This window comes from Arachis hypogaea, chromosome 5, assembly GCF_003086295.3.
Source record: "Arachis hypogaea cultivar Tifrunner chromosome 5, arahy.Tifrunner.gnm2.J5K5, whole genome shotgun sequence".
Classification (NCBI taxonomy): Eukaryota; Viridiplantae; Streptophyta; class Magnoliopsida; order Fabales; family Fabaceae; genus Arachis; species Arachis hypogaea.
Window position 1 is genome coordinate 112,867,229 of NC_092040.1, and position 20,717 is coordinate 112,887,945.

At 30.8% G+C, this 20,717-nt stretch overlaps 5 protein-coding genes across 5 annotated transcripts in view; 3 read left to right on the forward strand and 2 right to left on the reverse strand.

The window, feature by feature from the left end:
• The first annotated feature begins 433 nt into the window (after window positions 1-433).
• On the forward strand, window positions 434-2,136 carry LOC140184629 (F-box protein SKIP23-like). The gene is made up of 2 exons (XM_072236565.1): window positions 434-598; window positions 721-2,136. Exon 2 carries the CDS (start codon window positions 761-763, stop codon window positions 1,994-1,996), a length of 1,236 nt encoding a protein of 411 aa, XP_072092666.1. The 5' UTR covers window positions 434-598; window positions 721-760; the 3' UTR covers window positions 1,997-2,136.
• A 3,708-nt stretch (window positions 2,137-5,844) lies between these two features.
• On the forward strand, window positions 5,845-10,951 carry LOC112804017 (receptor-like protein EIX2). The gene is given in 4 exon segments (XM_072237879.1): window positions 5,845-6,128; window positions 6,130-7,754; window positions 10,616-10,926; window positions 10,928-10,951. Coding segments are annotated over 4 exon segments (2,244 nt in total).
• On the reverse strand, window positions 10,669-13,684 carry LOC112804018 (non-specific lipid transfer protein GPI-anchored 14-like). The gene is made up of 3 exons (XM_029298594.2): window positions 12,961-13,684; window positions 12,282-12,389; window positions 10,669-12,167 (listed from the first exon to the last, which is right to left on the reverse strand). Exons 1-3 carry the CDS (start codon window positions 13,298-13,300, stop codon window positions 12,010-12,012), a joined length of 606 nt encoding a protein of 201 aa, XP_029154427.1. The 5' UTR covers window positions 13,301-13,684; the 3' UTR covers window positions 10,669-12,009.
• Window positions 13,685-16,693: 3,009 nt separating this feature from the next.
• On the reverse strand, window positions 16,694-18,478 carry LOC112802860 (uncharacterized). Its single transcript, XM_025846238.2, has 2 exons — window positions 18,335-18,478; window positions 16,694-17,477 (listed from the first exon to the last, which is right to left on the reverse strand). Exon 2 carries the CDS (start codon window positions 17,392-17,394, stop codon window positions 17,014-17,016), a length of 381 nt encoding a protein of 126 aa, XP_025702023.1. The 5' UTR covers window positions 17,395-17,477; window positions 18,335-18,478; the 3' UTR covers window positions 16,694-17,013.
• Window positions 18,479-19,297: 819 nt separating this feature from the next.
• Window positions 19,298-20,717, forward strand: part of LOC112804019 (uncharacterized) — a 29,212-nt gene continuing 27,792 nt past the window's right edge. The window contains 2 exon segments of the mRNA XM_072196128.1: window positions 19,298-19,544; window positions 20,027-20,163. Of these exon segments, the coding sequence (XP_072052229.1) occupies window positions 20,073-20,163 (91 nt within the window). The 5' untranslated portion in view covers window positions 19,298-19,544; window positions 20,027-20,072.

The following is a 20,717-nucleotide window of genomic DNA, read 5'->3' on the forward strand; positions in this document are numbered from 1 at the left end:
GAAAAATTGTTTGCTATTTGGAGAAGGATATCTCTTAGCTTGGATGTGGGTCAACGAGATGTTATTTGTGAGACGGATTGTGTGGAAGCATTTAATCTTGTTACTCAATATGGTTTTGGGTTTATTGATCCACTGGTGCTCAAAATAAAAGATATCATGCATTGGAATTGGCGTGTTGACTTTCGTTTGATTATGAGAGATGCAAATACAGTGGCAGATACTATGGCAAAGATGACAATGAAGTTACAACTTTCGCATGTGGAGCTTCTTTCACCTTGGGAGGAGTTTAAGAATAATCTTATACGAACTGTCCCTCTATTTAAGCAGTTTCTTTTTTTGTTTGTTTTATTTTTTTTGTTTAATTTATTTCGGTCGCAAAAAAAAATAAGAAAATCCTCAGTATAAATTGTAACCCCATTGCAAAAGCTCTTCCACCTTCTTTTCCACTCCAAATCTTTGTGGAACGCCAATTCCTTTCACATTCTCTCTTTGATCTCCCTCTTCTATATCTATATTATATTTATTTATATATACTTACAGCTTCTTCAACCAACACTTTCATCCTTCGGTGCAGCACAGAGTGACTTTATTTTCTAGGGTTTGGTTCTGACGATTATTATGAATCCTTTTTCGTGTTTGTAGTTTAATTTGTGGGTGGAGTGAATTGACGTTTTATTTTCTATGAATTTTCAAATTCTGACCCTTTTTTTTTGTTTTCAGATCTGACTCTTTGTAACTCAACATAGCCTGCGTCAGAGACATGGACGAGATTAATCGATGGGCAGACATTGATGAAGATTTGTTGAAAGAAATTTCAAAACGGTTCCATGCCTACGATGATTACATCCGGCTTCGATTGGTTTGCAAAGAGTGGAGCTTGAAACTTCTAAAGATTCCCAATGGAAACAAAATTCCGTGGTTATTGTTACCTGACGAAACTGTCAAGAATTATTCTTACGAAGACGAGGAGATTCATCATCTCATGCAATTAGCTGCTGCAGATGATGAAACTCTTGATACTTGCGCCCTTGAAGAGAAAGATATTTACCATATCATGCTGCCAGAGATGCAGTCCTACAACAAGTTCATCCGCGGTTCTGGTCATGGTTGGGTGATTGTCCAATCCATATCTGATGGCACTATGCAAATGTTAAATCCATTTACAAATCGTAGTTTGGATCTTCCTCCAGTCTCAACTTTACCCACTATAATTGATTACCAGCCTGATAATCATGGGAATGAATACACACTGTGGGATTTTCGTGACATTAAGAGCACCCTGGATAGAGATAAAGTGCATAGATTCCAAGTTTTTAAGGTTATTATAAACTCATCTCCTGAGCATGACATTGAAAATTTTATGGCGGTGGTGATATTCGGACCTAACCAGCGATTGGCCTTTTACAAGCCTGGCAATATGAGATGGGTAGAATTTCCAACCAGAGATAAGGAGTTTGAAGACGTAATATTTTTCCAAGGAAAAATATATGCCATAAACAATTACGGGCAGCTATATGAATTTGATACAAACACAAGAGCAGGGCTTAAGGGAGGAATCCATGAAACCAGACCTCCATCTGAAATTCCCCTAGGCCCTCTCAAGCTTAAATATCTTATTGGGTGCACCAATGGAAGCTTATTGATGTTGGTAAGATATGTTGACCTTCCCTTGGGGAGATCGAGAGAAAGGAAGGAATTTGAAACTTCCAAATTCGATATCTATGAGTTAAAAAGAAACAGAAAAGAATGGTCAACATTAGATAATTTAGGTAACTATATACTAGTGATTGGATTTAATTCATCGGTTCAAATTCCTGTGCCTTTTCTAAGCAAAGGAAATCAGATTTGGTTTGCAGATAACCAAATAGAGTTGCAATCATCATTTTACGATCCTATCGCTCAAGATATCGGCATCTTCGACTTGGACCATGGAAGTTTCCAGAGAGTATTGTTAGATGTGAAGTTCTTTTGTCCTCCTGTTTGGTTGTTACCCTAATTCATACTCCTTAAGCTTTTGTCCTTGTACTTTAATCTTTTCAAATTTCAAGTCTTTTAATTTGTTTAGACTATTTATTACATATCCTTAAAATGTTAGTTCTCCCTATATGGTGAATACATGTTTGCAAATTACTATGACGCTTTTAGCACAACATATCTTTGACTTTTATTTATTGCTTTGGGTGTTTGCTTGCAATTGAAGGGTCTCTTCTGGACTTGGATTGGGATTAGCAATGCTCACGGCTTATACTTGTCTTTCATGCATTGCTAGCTTAACTAATTTCAAACATAGTCCACTTGCTTTAGATTTTTGTAACTGAACACAATAAAAATCCTTAGAAAAGTTTATTTTTGCTGCAATAATTGTCTCCTCATGCAAATAAGGCTAGAGCCTAGATGATGCAACTTTAGTGTCGGCATTGTAATCCATGATTATTGATTACCTTTGAATGGAACTATGTAGAAATTATAAGAAAAGAATTCACTGTTGAATTCTCATGAGTAGGTGAATTCTTGAAAAGGGTAGGGTTAATTTTCAGTTGTGTAATATTGGTCTTTATGCGTTATTTTTTAATGGCAAAAAAATATATAGATCGTAGGTCCATATTGTACTTTGTACCCAATATTATTATATGATCCACTTCTAAAACTATTGATCAAAAGTTTATTTTGTATTTTAGTTTATTATGTCTATATTATTTTATGCCAAACTCGTACAAAAGTCTCAATATACAATTGATAAAAAAAAAACTTATATATGTTTTTCTCATATTTAATCTATAATTAATACTCGTCTAAAAAGCATATCCATGATAATGAATAATAGATTAGTTCAGGTTAGTTTAGCTCATCTCAGATTGGTTATGTTAGGGAAGACTTTCAATTGATTTGAACAAGGTTCATTCTGTGTACTAGGTTTCATGAAATTGAATTTGGTGGTGGACACTATATATCAAATCCATAGAGTCATTTTTCTTTACTAACTCAGTATGCCTAACTTGACTTAATATATCATCCTGTAATGATGTCTAATAATGTCAGAGGATACTATCTATAAAAACTTAGGTGTATTCTTGCAAAATTATATTGACCAACCAATTTATTTATTTTTTATCTGATAATTTCTGAAGTATTAATTTACGTGATGTAAGTCTTTTATATAATAGACTCAACGTAAGAATTTCACAATTTTGTATAGAATTTTTTAATTGTTTTAATAAGTATATATTACAAGCATACAAGTATTGAAAGTAATTGTGTGTTTACATTTACATAATTTTACATTAACTGTATTTTACAAATTCATGAAAAAGTTGCAAAATTCTAATAGGACAACCTTGAATGTTGACTTAATGTCCTATTAAAACACAGGTGGAAATTGGTGAGATTAAGTACAGAATTAATTTGTCTTTTCCCAACACATAGGTTTTTTTATATTTTAATATTTGTGATATGAACGTGAAGGAGGGTTAAAAATCTAATTGTACCTTATTTTTTTAAAAGTTAAATAATTAGAAATTTATTTTACTATTTGTAGTATGTTAAAAGTGGATAAGGATATTTTAGTCATTTTAAAAGTTAATGTTAAAAGGATATTTTAGTCTCTTATGATAGATTATGTGAATATTTTAGTCTTTATAAAATTAAATTGAAATTTTAATTTCCAATACAATTTAACAATATCTAACTTGAAAGGATATAAAATTAATTATAAAAGGTTAATTAAAGTATTGAAAAAGATCCTTTAATTCTTTTGCAATATAATACAAAAGAATATTTTTGTATTTTCTTAGTTAATTAGAAGGACATTTCGTTATAAAATAATTATTATATGATATATTTTTAAATTTAATTAATATTTGGGTGAAAATATAAGAAGATATAAATTGTTGGGACTAAATATAATTTGATGACATATAAAAAAGAAAAATTTTTACCAAATATTAACCATACATCCAATCAAATTTAATTACATTAACAAAAAATTTAAAATATACACATAAATTATGAGATTTTGATACAATTTATATCGTGTTTCATTTTATGTGTAAATCATGTCAGGGTCTCATAGTTTATGTATATATTTTGAATTCGCTAAAGATTATAGAAATTACATAGAATTAAACAGCACTGAAATATAAGTATTTTAGGAGAGTTATAAATAGGTAATATTATAAGAATTTTATTTTATGTAAGTAATTTTTTGTTGATTTTTATGTACACATAATATTTTTGAAAAAAAAGTTCTATAAATATTCTATTAAGTATTTTTTAAATAAATTAAATTTATATTTATACTTATATTTTTCAAATTATTTACATTTTTTAACTTTATTATTTATTTCTTTTGGAAACTAAAAAAATAGAAAAAATATAAGGAACCAAAAGTTTATCAGCCAAAAACTAAACAAAATTATATTAATTTATATTAATAATTAATTAATTTTAAATTTTTTAAATTCAAAATTAAAAAAATTTTAAATTGATTAAGTAAACCTAATTAAAACCTATAAAAATCTTCCTCTTTTTTCTCACATTAACCTGTCCACTTCTAACAATCACAAATTCGAAAAATATATAAAAGAACATCCATTTAATATGAAAAAGAAACATTCTAATACTTAGTAGAAGAAACATCCATATATATTAACTCGTAGAGATTTTGAATTCATCCAAAGGTATTTGGCTGAATTTTGGCTGATATGCTTTTAGTTCCCTAACTTTACTCAAAAAAATATCTGCAACACGGTTTGAATTGCCTTGGTTTAATTTTATCTTTTAATCATATTCAAACAATTATGATATATTGATATCTATTGTATTGATTTAATTTATTTTTTTTTAATCCTATCTAATTCAAACTATTGGAATTTGGATTGGATTAGATTAGTTTATTTAATTTTAGAGAAAAAATAATTCAAAAATTTTAAATTAAAACCTTTTAAAATTTAAAATTTATATACAATATAATTTAAAATACAAAAATTCAAAACTTTAAAACTTGATTGGTTTATGTCCATCCAAATTTTAAATTCTTATCATTTGAATCAAAACTGGTTTGATTGAAAAATAAAATGAAATCAATATAATCTAAATTCTAATAAATCACTACAAGAATAGAATAGCGATCGATTTAGCAATTGATTATGGTGGTCGCTCAAACCTTGGTTGCTAATTAAAAAATAGCGACCAACTTCGGTCATTAATAGTTGGCAGCCGAATTTTGAACAAGGCCACCAAACTCTCACCAAAGAGTGTCGGTCGTTAAATCGATTGCTAACATAATTAGTTGTTGAGTAAATCGGTCGCTAAATGGCGATCAACTTTTCCGTCGCTAAATCGATCGCTGATGAAATCAGTCGCTAAACCAGTTGTCGATGTCTGATTCAAAAATCTAAAATTGGTGGCTAATTCCTAAAATTCTGGTCTAGAAAAGAAATACCAGGTGGATAAAGATTGGAGTTGGTTGAAAGTTTGTATAAGAGTAATATCGCAAAATAAAGTGCGACGAATAGCAGATTTTTTTGCTCCAACTCATTAATAAAAGTAAAAGATAAAAGATAAATACTTGTACTACACACAAATGATTGACATTCACATATTCAGAAGCATTTCAGAGTCATATATGTGATAGATATGTCATAGACTAATAATTTCACATATAAACTGCACTACACTATTGTGTTAAGAAACTACTATTACTATATAGTATATACAATAATATTCCTCCTGGTTTAGTAATTGATCATGGCATCCCTATATGCAACTCAATCTCTTCCCTTGATTCTGTTCATCATTCTAACAACCTTCCTTCACTTCAGTTTATGCATGGCAAAAGGGCTAAACATGACATGCAATGAGAAAGAAAGGAATGCACTCCTCAGCTTCAAGCATGGACTCTCAGACCCTTCTAACAGGCTCTCATCATGGTCTAATGAAAAGGACTGCTGCAGATGGCTAGGAGTTCGCTGCGACAACATCACCGGCCGAGTCGTGGGACTCAATCTCAGCACCCCGCTCAACTTGCCTTACATGGAGTTGAGTGGTGAGATTAATCCTTCCTTGCTTGAACTAGAATCTTTGATTAGCCTGGACTTGAGTTTGAACTATTTTGTTCATACTCAAATACCAATTCTTTGGCTCAATGAAGGGACTAAGATACTTGGACCTTAGCTTAAGTGGATTCATGGGACTAATTCCATATCAGCTAGGAAATCTTTCAAACCTGCAGCATCTTAATCTTGGATACAACTATGCTCTTCAAGTTGGTAACCTTAATTGGATTTCAACCCTTTCTTCATTACAATACCTTGATTTGAGTAGTACAGATCTACATAAAGAACTTGATTGGATTCAAGTTTTTGGTGCACTTCCTTCCCTTTCAGAATTGCACTTGGATAATTGTCAAATTGATAACCTAGCACCATCAAAAGGGAAAGCTAACTTCACAAATCTCCATCTGCTTGATCTTTCAAACGACAATCTCAATCAAGGAATCCTTTCATGGATTTCTAATCTGAGTAGAACACTTGTGCAGCTCGATTTGCGCAGTAACTTTCTTCAGGGTGAAGTCCCTGAGATGCTATCAAAAATTCAGAACTTGCAGAGCCTTGTCTTACAAGGAAACCAACTCAGTGGGGAACTTCCAGATTCGTTAGGCAAGCTTGAGCATCTTGAAGTCTTGGATCCCAGTAACAACACCATCACAGGTCCTATTCCAGCATCATTGGCGAATTTATCATCCTTGAGGACGTTAAATCTCGGTCACAACCAACTCAATGGGACAATTCCAAAGAGTTTTGGATCCTTGAAAAATCTTCAGGTATTAAATCTTGCTTCAAATTCTCTAACTGGTGGTATGCCTGAAACTCTAGGAATTCTCTCAAATTTGGTGACATTAGACCTTTCATCAAATTTGTTGGAAGGACCAATGAATGAATTGAATTTTTTAAAACTTTCCAAATTAAAGGAACTTCGAATGTTGTCAACAGAACTATTTTTCAGTGTCAATTCTAGTTGGGTGGCCCCTTTTCAACTTGAATATGCTTTGATGAGTTTCTGTGGAGTAGGTCCTAAGTTTCCAACATGGCTTAAGAGGCAAAGTTCACTCAGGGTCTTTACAATCTCCAAATCATGTATCTCAGACAAGGCTCCAGTTTGGTTTTGGAATTGGACTTTGCAGCTCGAATTCCTGGATCTCTCTAACAATGAGATAAGTCGAGATCTATCTAATGTCTTCTTAAATTCCAGCATTATAAATTTGAGTTCTAATCTATTCAAGGGTCTATTGCCAAGTGTGTCTGCAAATGTTGAAGTGCTGAATATTGCCAACAATTCAATCTCAGGACCGATTTCTCCTTTCTTCTGTGAGAGGATGAATGGTAATGATACTAACAAGTTAGCCGTGCTCGATGTTTCGAACAATCGCTTATCCGGTGATCTTGGTCAATGTTGGATGAATTGGCAACCTTTAATGCATTTGAACTTGGGCACAAACAAATTGTCTGGTGAAATTCCAAACTCCATAGGGTACTTATCTGGACTAGAGTCTTTGTTGTTAGATGACAATGCCTTTTCCGGATCAGTTCCTTCGACAATGCAAAATTGCTCAATGTTGAAGTTCATTGACATGGGTGACAACCAACTTTTTGATACATTACCAGCATGGATATAGGAAATGTAATCTCTAATGGTTCTTCGCCTTCGATCCATCTTTGCATGAAAACTTGAGGAGAAAAGAAAGTTTAATTCAACAAGTGGATTCATGGGAGAAGAGTTATTGGGGGAAACCAAAATAATAAATCTTGATGTATATCAATTCTTTTTTTGCCAATTGAATTCTAAGGCATATAGTTTTAGATTATGTATGTATTATTTTTTCTCCCATATATTAGCATCCTCTTTTGGCAGGTATAAATAGAAGGGCAATTTACCCAAATAAATAAAGTAGATAAAATCTTTACTCAAATACACAAAACAGAAACATATTATGTGTACGTGCAATTTTTTATTTCTATGCAATTCGTGGGAAGCAACCACGGTTTTTAATTTTTACATAAACCGTGGCTGCCTAAGACGGATTATGATTGTTTTGTGTTGTGTGTAAACCGTGGCAAGTAGCCACGAATTACGAAGGGAAGAAGGAAGCCATAAACCGTGGCAGGTTCTCACGGTTTATGAAAATGGCTAGATGGTGATAAAACGTTGTGGGAGGGAGAGGGAGAGGGACTGATATACTGATCAGTAGTATCTATTAGAAGAGTTTCAGAATTTGAGTGAAAAAAAATTAATTTTTTTATATCTTATTGGATAAAAACGTATCTAATATTTCTTATTTTTTTATTAATGGTTTTAAAATGATTAAAATGAATAATTAAGCTAAATTTTTTAGATCTTATTCAATAAAAATATATCTAACATATTAGTTCAAAATATGATCTCTTGTAGGATTTTAGATGTGTGGGTTAATAATTAAAACCCTTAAGATTTATTTTTTGGATTTTAAAATTAAAATCTTTAATTTTACTGAATATAATTTTTGGATGTATATTTAAATGATAATCTTTTAATAATTAAAAATGCTAGAACTAAAACAGAAATTTTAAATTTTAAATTTCAGTTTTATTTAGTTTGTATTTTAAATATGTATTTAATTTTAAAAAGATACTAAATCTATTTAAATGTATTTATTTCAATTTTTTTAAATTATTATAATAAAAAACTAAATAAAGGATCACATTTAAAGTATTCCTTAGTCTTCAAAAGTCTCTTTTATCTTAATATTTTACGAATTAAAATGCTTCTGAAAAATCAATAGAAGAAAATATATGAATTTAAATTTCTGTAAATATGAAGTTGATATACAATATATTTCATATTCAAGTAATAAAGTTTTAAATCAAGAATCCTTTAAAGATTCATTATTTAGTTACTATTTTTATTTTATACACGAGTTTATATTAAGCAGAATACTCATCCCAATCCAAAATCAAATCATGTCCCCATTGACAATAAATACGCCATTGGTATTTAAACTTTATAAAAAAAAATTTCATTCCTCAAGGCTTCTATTCTATGTAAGTAAAAAAAGTGTAGTTCAACTCATGCATATAGCATGCTGTGTAGTTCAACTCATGCATATAGCATGCTAATGGTGCTAACTGCTAATGCAAATAAACTTCAATCAGAATTATGTTTCTTCACACTATATTAAGCAAACAAAATTTAATAGGAGCCCACTCACTCATCATATGATTGAGATTCTGTCTTTTTTTTTTTCACTCAAATTCTGAAACTCTTCTAATGAATACTACTTATCAATATATCAGTCTCTCTCCCTCTCCCTCTCACAACGTTTTATCACCATCTAGCCATCTTCATAAATTGTGGGAGTCTGCCACGGTTTATGGCTTCCTTCTTCCCTTCGTAATCCGTGGCTACTTGCCAAGGTTTACACACAACACAAAACAATCATAATATGTCTTAGGCAACCACAGTTTATATAGAAATTAAAAACCGTAGTTACTTTCCACGGATTATATAAAAATAGAAATCGCATTATTCCGGCGAAAGGATCATCCTCCGAGGTAATGATTTTGGCCATTCCCCTTGTGATCACACTGCAACGGAAAACCAATTAGAACCGAAAAGAAAAACAAAGAACCCTAAAAGAAATATACCTCAGCTTCATGTTGAGTTTTGGATGCTTGCGTTTCAAATCTTGTTACCACAGTCCCTGCATATGTACATGAACTTATCGTGCTTGTGGCTAGCATGTTGTTCCAAACGATCTTTGCTAGGGAAGTTTGCCTTTCTATAATTGACATAGGAAAAATGCTGTTCACCTTCATTCATCATCAGACATTGAGAGAGAGAGAGAATTTCAAACGGATTTTGAATTTGGCGCTACCGGAAAGAATTAAATAAGGGAGTAGGCAGTATTAGCAAGCAGGACGGTTAACAAAAACCAATTAATAAAAAAGACTAATTATATCATTATTATTAAAAAAAATTATTTAAATAAAATTTATAAAGAAGGACCGATTTATTATTTTAAATGGACAATAACGTTATTAGTTAATTTCTAATGATATTTTAAATATCAAATATTTTTTTTTAATTTTTTCAGTTTCAGTTCATTATCCATCTGTTTATTTTGTGTAATTTTAATTTTTAATTTTTTTCACAAAAAAATAACATCAAAATTAATTATTAAAGATAATTCAAAGAATAACCATAACCAAGTCTCAAGGCAAAATGAATTTGTATAAAAAAAATTATTCTTAAATTCTCTAAATTACGCTGTAAAATTTACTTTGCTAATTGGTGATTTTTTTTTTTGGGATAAATTTCTTCAATTAATCCTCTATTTTTAAGTATAAATAGCGTTAGAGATTTAGATAAGTAATATTTTAGATATTAAGATTAAAAATTTAGAGTTATTAAATTTGGGAATTTAGATAGAGTTCTTTTTATATTTTTTAATGTTAAAAATTGATTAAAGGTATTATTGTCTATTTAAAATAATTATTTAATCCTTTTTCTTGAATCGATTTAAATTGGCCTTTTAAAATAATTTTAATGTAATTAGTCCTTCTTAATAATTATTTATTATTAGTGGTCCTTTGCATTACTCAGAACATGTGCCAACTTTCCTACCTCATTGTGCTGGACCTTGCCAACAATTCCCTCTCAGGAATAATTCCAAATTGTTTGGATAGCTTGAAGGCAATGGCTGGTGAAGATGACTTCTATGCCAACCCTTTGAAGTACTACTATGGATTTGATTTCAACTATGATAACTACAAAGAAAGTCTTGTTTTGGTTCCAAAAGGAGATGAATTAGAATACAGAGACAACTTAATCCTTGTGAGAATGATTGACCTCTCAAGTAACAAGCTATCTGGGGCTATTCCAACAGAACTTTCAAAGCTATCTGCGCTGCGGTTTCTGAACTTGTCTAGAAACTATTTTTCTGGAGAGATACCAAAAGACATGGGTAAAATGAAATTGTTGGAGTCCCTTGATCTCTCATTGAACAAATTATGGGTGAAATCCCTCAAAGCTTGTCTGATTTGTCCTTTCTCAGCTTATTCAACCTATCATACAACAACTTATCAGGTATGATCCAAACAAGCACTTAGCTTCAGAGTTTTGAGGCACTTAGCTACACAGGTAACCCTGAACTTTGTGGTCCTCCTTTGACAAGTAATTCTTCGAGCGGTGAAGAGTTGTTGGGTGCTGGTTCTGTTGAACATGCTGATGGGATTTTCTTTGATACATCTGACTTTTACAAAGCTATGGGAGTTGGATTTGCTGCAGGGTTTTGGGGGATTTGCAGTGTTATTTTCTTTAACAGAACTTTCAGGCATGCTTATTTTCGCGTTCTTAATCACTTGGATGATCTTATTTATGTGTCCATAGTCTTGAAGATAAGAAGGTTGTTTGCTAAATTATAAGTTTACATTCTAAGTGTGTTATCACAAGGTTGTGTTTGTTAATATAGTGAAATGGTGTCATTTCAGTTTTTATTTACTTTCATTTGTACTCAAAGTTCTCGGATGTTTGGAAAACTGAGAATGTAGCTCTGCAGTTAAGATTTTGCTTTATGCTAATAGCGGTTCCTTGAGTAATTAAAGCTAAAATTTCAAGGTGTCATTGAAGTGAGTATATCATTCCTAACATATTACGACTATGTAGTAATTTCTTGTCTTCGGAAGATTATATTTTATTTAGTTTTTCATTTTAAGGATAAATTTATGTTGCTTGTTACAGAAAAATAATCTTATTTTGCAGATGCCTTTTCCCAATTAATACTATAACAATATTTTGTAAATTCGAACATTTCTTTGTATTTCTTCTATATACATCCATAGAGAAGAAAAAAGATTGAAATTTTAAGGCTTGTGTCTAAGAAGCTGTCAAGGGATTATTAAAGGCAAAAGAAGCATTCGTGTAATAACAGATTCTGACATAGTTTAGATATAACAATATCAATTATATTTTCAATTTTCAAGTTTCAACATTACATGACTCTTGTTGTACTATATGAGCCAGGCTAAAAAACAAAACTAGAAGTTTTGCAACCAAAGTTTGTAACAATATCTTTCCCTTGTAAGAAGCACCATTGTTTGTTGGGAGGGTATGAGTTGATACTGTAGTTTCTCCAACTGTCAAATACACACAATGGAACTCAAAGCGCTTCCAAGTAAAACCAAACTTAGAGGAGGAAAATACAATATTGCAAAAGTAAAAAGAAAGTATGGTTTTGAAAGGGTCATTACCAGGAGGATGGGGAGAAGGACTAGCACTATTGGATCTACCATTGGAGTTCTGACCAAGTTGATTGAAAGCTTGAGCTTCAGCTGATTTAGGATCCAAGTGCAGAAGTGCTGCTCAAACACACATATTCAGAAATAGTTTTATCATGCAATGTTGGAAACTATGATTAATGTAATATAGTTTGTTTATATATGGATTTTTATTTTCTCCTTGACGGAAGATTATAATTAATGTCATGTTAAATAAACTATTTCTATTTAGGACTTATAACCATAACAAGTATTTGTGTTTCAATTCAATATATTGTAAAAGCATGTCATTGAAGAAAAACAGAACACCCAGATAATCAAATTTAAAAAACTGAATAGCTACATGATATCACGAAACCATCTCCCTCAAAAACTTAAACTATTTAAGTAGAGGCACATGAATAATTTTATATCCGTCATGTTCGCTTACAAAATAATCTTTTGGGGGTTAAAGTGTAGATAATGCACAAGTCCATCCTACCTTATGCTGAAATCCAAATTTTTAATTAGAAGAATTCGGATAACAAAGATCGAACTCTAAACTTTTTGATTATGCAGGTTCTGATACCATGTCAAGGAGCATCTCTCCCTAAAACTTTAGCTACTGAATTAAGATGCATGAATGGTTTTATATATAAAACACGAAACGTACCCGGACACTGAGAGAGATTATCTGGAGCTTTGCAAAGTGAAGGAAGGGCAAGAGCAAGTGTGAGGTTAACCTTCAAGCCAAGGTCAGGATCATCTCTATCTTTGATGATAAGACAAACACACTTCTTCTTGTTTTTTATGGCTTCTATGATTCCACTGCAGCAATCTGCTGTGGGAGATTTTGCATCACCACCAACATATGGAAGACATGTTGCAATACCATTTAGCTGCTCTACACATTTCTGTTTCTCTTGTGCTGTATCCCCCATTGCATTGTGGATCAGCATCAACATTATTGGTGTTATTAACACTAGCATTGGTGATGTTGAGGCCATTTTCATTTGTTAGGAATAAAATAGCATATGTAAATTATAATCTATGTGGATCAAAACCTTTTGAGTATTTATATATTGTTGATTATAGAGTATGATGATTATGTTGAAACAAACAAGTAGTGGTTCTACAAGAGAAGCATCTGTCTATTTGAATAACCGATTAATGTCAGGTTTCTTTTTAGAGTTTAGATGTGGAAGGACTGGTTTGTGAAGTCAAACAAAAACTAAAAGCATATGGTAATTTGTGATTGATGAACCTATTTTTAAAGTAGTTTTCTTGGATCATTTTGGTTTCTATTTTCGGTTTTAAGCAAATCATATTGCCTTGAAAAAATGTATCTTGGGTTCTATTTTTAGTGTTGATATTTCTTTCAAAATATATTTAACTAGCTTCAGTTCTTAAGTAGTGTATATATATATATATATCAGTTTTCAAAATATATTTAACTAGCTTCAGTTCTTAAGTAGTGTATATATATATATATATATATATATATATATATATATATATATCAGTTAGTTAAAAGTATAAAATCAAACTCAAATTTCAAAAGTGGAAAAGCAAGTCTCTCTACAACTTGGACTTGGTTGATTCAGTCAACATGAGACTGAGTCAGTCTTTTAAACAAGGACAAAAGTAGGCAAAACACCATTCAGTTTTAAGTGTGTGGGAGCCAGGGACGGATTTACTCTTTAAGTAGTGGAGGCAAGTTCCTTGACTCTGAAATTTAAAAATTTTTTAGTAGTTCTGAATAATAAACAAGGTAAAGTAGAGTTTTTGTCCCTAAAATTTGACAAAAGTTTCAAAATACTCTTATTTTGTTTCAATTTTGTTCCAAAAATTTTCGATTTCCATCAAATATACCCCTAACAGCTAATTTTTCAAAAAATTTAAGACCAATTTAACAACAATTTCATAAGAACAACCCTTAACACAAGCAAATTAAGTATAATTTTCATCTACTAGAATGAGACCCGCGCACGCAGTAAATTAATGATAGTATATAATAAAGATTAAAAATTGTTATGTTTTGTAGAATTAAATGAAATGTGTAAACTAAAGTTAAATTTAAAAGGTATTTTATTTAAAATAATTTGTAGTACAAAAGATTTGGATATTAGAGTTGTATGTACAAAATTACATTTTTATTTGGTGGTTTAATTTTTGCATTTGTTTTAGTTGATGAACTTAGTTTTCTTATGTGGCGCTCGTCCTCCTTTTTTGTTTATTGGTTGTTGTTATAGTTGTTACTTTCTTCTTTCTGTGTAAGTTCTTGTGAAGACATGTTCTTTATGAATTATTGAATTATATGCACTTTCTATTGTGTTTGTTCCATCTTTACAAGTATGTTCTTCTTCCAAAGATGTGTCTTAAATTTGTATAGTTTTCTTTCTCCTTAATCCCTTGATGGGTATGTGATATTCGTCTGATGATATTAGTGTTGGCGAAATTGGTTCCTATAATCAATGAATAATTTAAATTAGAAATAAAAATGATGACTAAAATAACTAAAATAAGTGATTTTTTTTAGTATTATCTGTTTTATTTGTTGTAGTGGGTGATGAAATTTAGTATTTTTGGTTGGAACAAATATCCTGGTAATAAATGGGTGTTGAAATTTAGTTGAAACAAATGTCTTGGTAACAGTGTATTGTTGAGAACTTTCTTTAAGATTAAAATAATTTACATTGACTTCAAATATGTTGCACAAATTTTTCAATTGGTGTCAATGTCATTACTTGTCTGAAGTGCCATTAGATTTGAAGCAGTTGTACCAAACAATTTTTTTGCTTCGCCATCAAATAGTACAAAAGTTGTTGTACCATTTTGATCTGAAACCTTCAATTGAATTTTGAATCTAAAATAAGTATTGAGTTAGTAACTAATAATTTAATAGATGGGATTATGAAAAGTATATAAAATTACCTTATTGTTGGATATTATGGTGTTTGATTACAGTGCCACAAATGTAGTTATCTCCTTTTTCACATGCTTTTTTCGTACACTTTTCACATTCAACATAGTTATCTCCATTTAGTATGTCTGAGATGTTATGTAGTTCGAAAATAATTTTTTTGTGCTAAATTTGATGTAATTTGAAGGAATAGTGATAAGAGACTTATATAAGTAGTTCAAATAGTATGGAATTTGAATATTTGTAACGTAAAATTTATTATAATTAATAATATTATTATGACATTTGTAATATGGATGTTTATTACATTGAATGAGTTATTTATAGAAATTAATAAATTAATTATTGGAGTTATAAATTTGTTGTATTGTTTACAACGGTAAAATATAATAAATATAGAAATATGAATTTAATGTCTTTATAAGTTACAAATTTGGTTAGATACTATTAATTTCTAATTATTGTCGTTGGTAATTATTATATTGTTTTTTGTATATATATATATATATATATTTTTTTTTTTTGCTGATTTGGAAATAATAGATGATTTGGCAAAAATTGAGTGGTTGATTCTAAAATTTTGCCAAGTAAGCGATGTTGCTGACATGGCGTTAGTAGAAGAAGAGAAATAGCTTAAAAGTAGTGTAGATAAACTTATGTATCTATTTTTATATATTAAGAATAGATAGATAGATAGATTATTGTTAGATTGGTCTTAAATCTTTTGAAAATTGAGCTGTCGAGGGTATATTTGATATAAATAAAAAACTTTTGGAACAAAATTGAAACAAAATAAAATTTATGGATATTTTTAAAACTTTTGTCAAATTTTAGGGACAAAAAGTATACTTTACCCTAAAGATTAGTTGCCCCCACTATAGTATTAGTTTTGAACCCACTTCTCCCCTTTTCTCAATTTTTTTTCTGCTCCAAAATTACTTCCACCACTCCATCACTAATGCGTAGAGAAATAAAGTTAGATGTGCATATTATCATATTATGTATATTTTGCCCATTGTCAAAATTTCCTATCCGTCACTGGCAAAAACTATGAATTATGTTATTTTATTTTACTTTTTTAATCCATAACTAATCTCTACAATCTACATGAAACAATTTTAATCATTATAAAGAACTTGAATCCAAAACCTTATTCAAGTGAAGAAATATTGTTTTAAACAACTTGAATCCAAAACCTTATTCAAAGAAAGATGAACATGTATATATACAGTGGACAAGGGTAGCATAACTTACCAAACCAGCCATTAAGACAAGCAGTATAATTTTTCAGTTTTTCTGTTGACTCTACCATACCATTCGTCTAAAAATGGGTTGCAAACTTTATTTAAAGAAATAAGATGGTAATATCATTCAAGGATTATTCTTAACAATCATTCCAGCCATGATAATAATAATAAAATGATGATGGCAAATAATATTAGAAAGTAAAAACCATCTTTGTATCATAAAAAACATAAGCATATAGAACAAAGGAAGAGCTTATAACTTGCTGTGAAGATTAGTGTGTATAGATTGATGTTCAACAGACACGAAGCCCTCTCTACTACAGTAAGGTAGCTGTGATCAAATCAAGTTTCAAAGAAAAAATGATTAACATTAAACAAAAGCATTGCTACCATTTCAATGACATGATTTTATGCTTTCAACCCAAGCAACAGGCCAACAATTCCATTGACTAATCAACTTTAAAACTCCTGCTTCATTGACTGCTAGAAACACTTTACATTTACAAAAAAATATGACTCTCAGTTTTATCTATCACAGCTGTGATCAATAAGAACCTTAACTGCTTGGACCAGCTTCATCATTACTCTTGGAGCAACAACCCCCATCACTGTGATCGTGGGCATGTTTATCGGAGTGATCTGGATTGTCATCTTCATCACTGTCATCCTCATCAAATGACTTCTCTTTGTGAAAGATACAGCACTTCTTGGAGCTCTTCTTCTGCATAAACTCATTGTCTACCGTGCCCTCTTTCCATGTGACCTTCTTCTTGCGACTTAATGGAAGGAAAAGGACTTCTGGTTGCTGCTGTTCTTGTTGTGAGGAAGAGGATGATGGATCAGAGCTTCCAATGGTTATGGTAGTGGTGGCAGTGGCAGTGACAGAAGGGGAAGACATGGCTGAAGGCCTGGTGGCAGTCATTTGTCGTCTATCCATGATTAGCAAAATTGGATGTCTCTAATTAATGGCTTAAGCAAATGCAATGCTGAGAAAGTTTCCAAAATGGATAAATGCACAACCTACAAAACATATCACCATCAATTAATGTTAATAAGCAAAAATCAGAGTAAATAAGCCAAAAAGGAACACAAGTGTCATTTTTTCAGTCAGATGAGAGACTGGGTTTTTTGAAACATCGAAGACATCCAACAACCTCTTTCAGTAACAACACAAGTGTCATTTTAAAATCCAACCAAGATATTTAGACATTCAAGTTATACATACATCCAATCATATGATTTCTAACATTGCTCAAGAGAAATGATAAAATATTTGCAAAGCAACACTCATACAAAGCATTCACAAACTAAATCAATATGGAGGTATAATCCATCCATATGATGTTCAAAGAAAGAAACTGGATGAGAAGCACTGTCTATTTTTTCATTTTCAAAGTTCAAGTTCAACTCTTATACATATATTTAAAAGAAATAAAAAAATGTCTATCACATTTATGGGACCTGTAACCAAACATGTTATTAATTCAAGTTTTGCTAAAAGTTGAAATACCCAACACATTCGCTTTAAAATGCATAAAAGGTAATTCCACAAATCACAGACATGTTCAGCATGCCAGGTTTGAATTAAATCAGAAAATCAATTAAAGAAATTATGAAATCATGAGATACCCTAACAATGATCCCCCAAACCAAATTGTCCTGACCATAAAGGGATATTATATTAGAAAATCGAAAAAAAAAAAATTTATCCGAACTAAAGGATCGCATAACCCTAAATTTAAAATCACAAGTAGAACTGTGTCCATTTCTTCTACGCATCGAACAATTTTGCACGAAATGAAACAGAAGCAATGATGTATTATTGCAAAAGGCCCAAAAATCAAAAGAAAAATAAATAAGAACCGAAAAAAAAGAACCTTGAGAATTCGCAGCACTAAGTTTGAAGAGGAGATAGAGTCCACGAATGATCAGCGTCAGAAAGGGGCGAGGGACGCGATTCTCTCTGTAAAGCGATGTTCGAAGGAAAGCTTTCTTACAACAATTTGAGTTCCTTTTTTCCCAAACAAAGCAAATATAATTGTTCGTTATTTTTTAATAAAAATATTTCAGTATATATATTTTTGGAGAAGTTATGGGCCGTTTTTGCACGAGTTTTTTTAATTTTGGATAAAATATTATTTTTAGTCTGTAATATTTGGAATCAATTTTAATTTGATTTTTAATATTTTAAATAAATTTAATATTATTTTATTATTAAATAGATTTTAAATAAATTTAAATAGATTTAATATTATCTTATTATTAAATTTAATATAAATAATTTGGATATAAAAGAGACGATAATATTCGAATTTAATATATAAATAAAATTGATTCATCAATGAGTATAAAAATTTTTCTTTTGATTTTGAAGAATTAATAATTGATGATTAAGATTTGAAATTTTGTAAATAAAAAAAATTAAGGAGGAGAAGATTTTCGTTATATTTTCTAACAAATAAAAGAAGATATGACTTAATTAATAACATTATTTATATTTAAGTCACTCATTCTAGTAACTATTATGCTTAAATTTAATTATAAGACAATGTTGAATTTGATTAAAATTTTTTGGGATAGAAATAAGATTTTTAAAATATTAGAAATTAAATTAGAATTTAATCCAAATATTAAGAATTAAAATAGTATTTTTTTTATTTGTCATGATATCTCCCAACCCAACAAGATAAAAATTAACTCGTCTGGAATTGAAATGTTATGGCCAAAATAGTACTTTACCTTTTAAATTTTTTAGTTCTTATTTTTGTTATTTTAGATGGAGTGGGCCATGACCCGTTTAACTTTTTTAGTTAAACCATTTTGCAGAATCCATACAAAAAGAGAGTTGCAGAATAAATTAATAATAAAAAAAAGAAAAGAAAAAGTTCGACAATTCTGTGTGTCACTCGCGAGAACACACAGCTTCCTTGCTTTTGATTTTGAGCGACGTTCGCATCTCACAGCTACCGCGCGCGCCTCGTCGGTCACCGTTTTCCGGTCGCATCACGTCAGGTCGACGGTGGCGTCTTTCCGGTCTTCGGTTGCTGCTTGACAGCTCACACCGTTGCACCTACTTCGTTCTTCCACGTGCGTTTGCTTTCGTTTCTTTCTCAACGTTTTTTTTTGTTATTCGTTTTCTTCTTCGTACTTACTCTAGCTCTTTTTATTCCTAATTTCTGTTTCTGAATGTTGTATAGTTGTTAGTGGTTAGTGTTTAGTTGTGACTAATGACTTATCAATTTGCGTTGTGGAAATTCGTTTATCGACTTTGTACTTAAATTTGAGCTAGATGATTTTGGTTCAATTTCAGTTTGGTTTTATATATCTGTGATTTTCCAGTGAGGACTAGTTTTAACAAACTTCTGCTTGGAAATTCTGATTGCTTTGCACAATTGCACCAAAAAGATGGAATCAGCTGAATTTTACATGATAGTTCAAACTTCAAACCAAGTGGTTGATAGTCTTATATTAATATAAAAAAGAAGTGTTTAAAAGTAGCATTTCTGTTACTCTGCTTGTTTCAAATCCTTGTTTGCTTTCACTAACCTGGCTGTAATTAGTTTCTGCAGATGAAGATATTGATGTTGTTGTGTAGGCAAATATAATACCTAAGCAATGTTTGAAGGCTTGGTTCAACAGTTGCTCTTGGGTTACCTTGGTCGATATTTCAAAGATATCCAGAAAGAGCAGCTGAAGATTAGACTTGGTACGTAACACACTTTAAGTGCTTCTTTGGTAATAATCTTGCATAATGTCTAATACTGCACCTTTTTGGGAACATGATAGCATGACATGAATTTATATTTTTTGAGCTGAGCTTGGTGCTCCTTGTAATGGTGTTGGGTTAGGGTTGATTTTGTTTCTCTGATTTAGTCCATTAAACCATAAATTATGGGTTTTAACTTTTACTTGTAAATGCTAGAAAGCTCATTCACACTTGATAATATAGTTTACATTGATACTCTTCCTGCTGCCACTTATTCTTGCGGAAATGGATTTGATTGAACATTTGGACTTGTGAAGATAAAGTGCCATCCATATTGTCCTCTTATATTAAATGCATCATATGGTCCTCAAATGTCAAATTATAAAATGACCAATTTTATGTCAAAAAAGGACATCAAAAAACCAATTGAATGTCAAAAATTAATAATGAAGGGCCAGACTGATGTCATGACCTATTTATTGCTGGAAGAGATGAGGATGAAACAGGTATTGCTTGTATGTTTGAAGGACTTAAACGTGTGTGTGAACTTATTT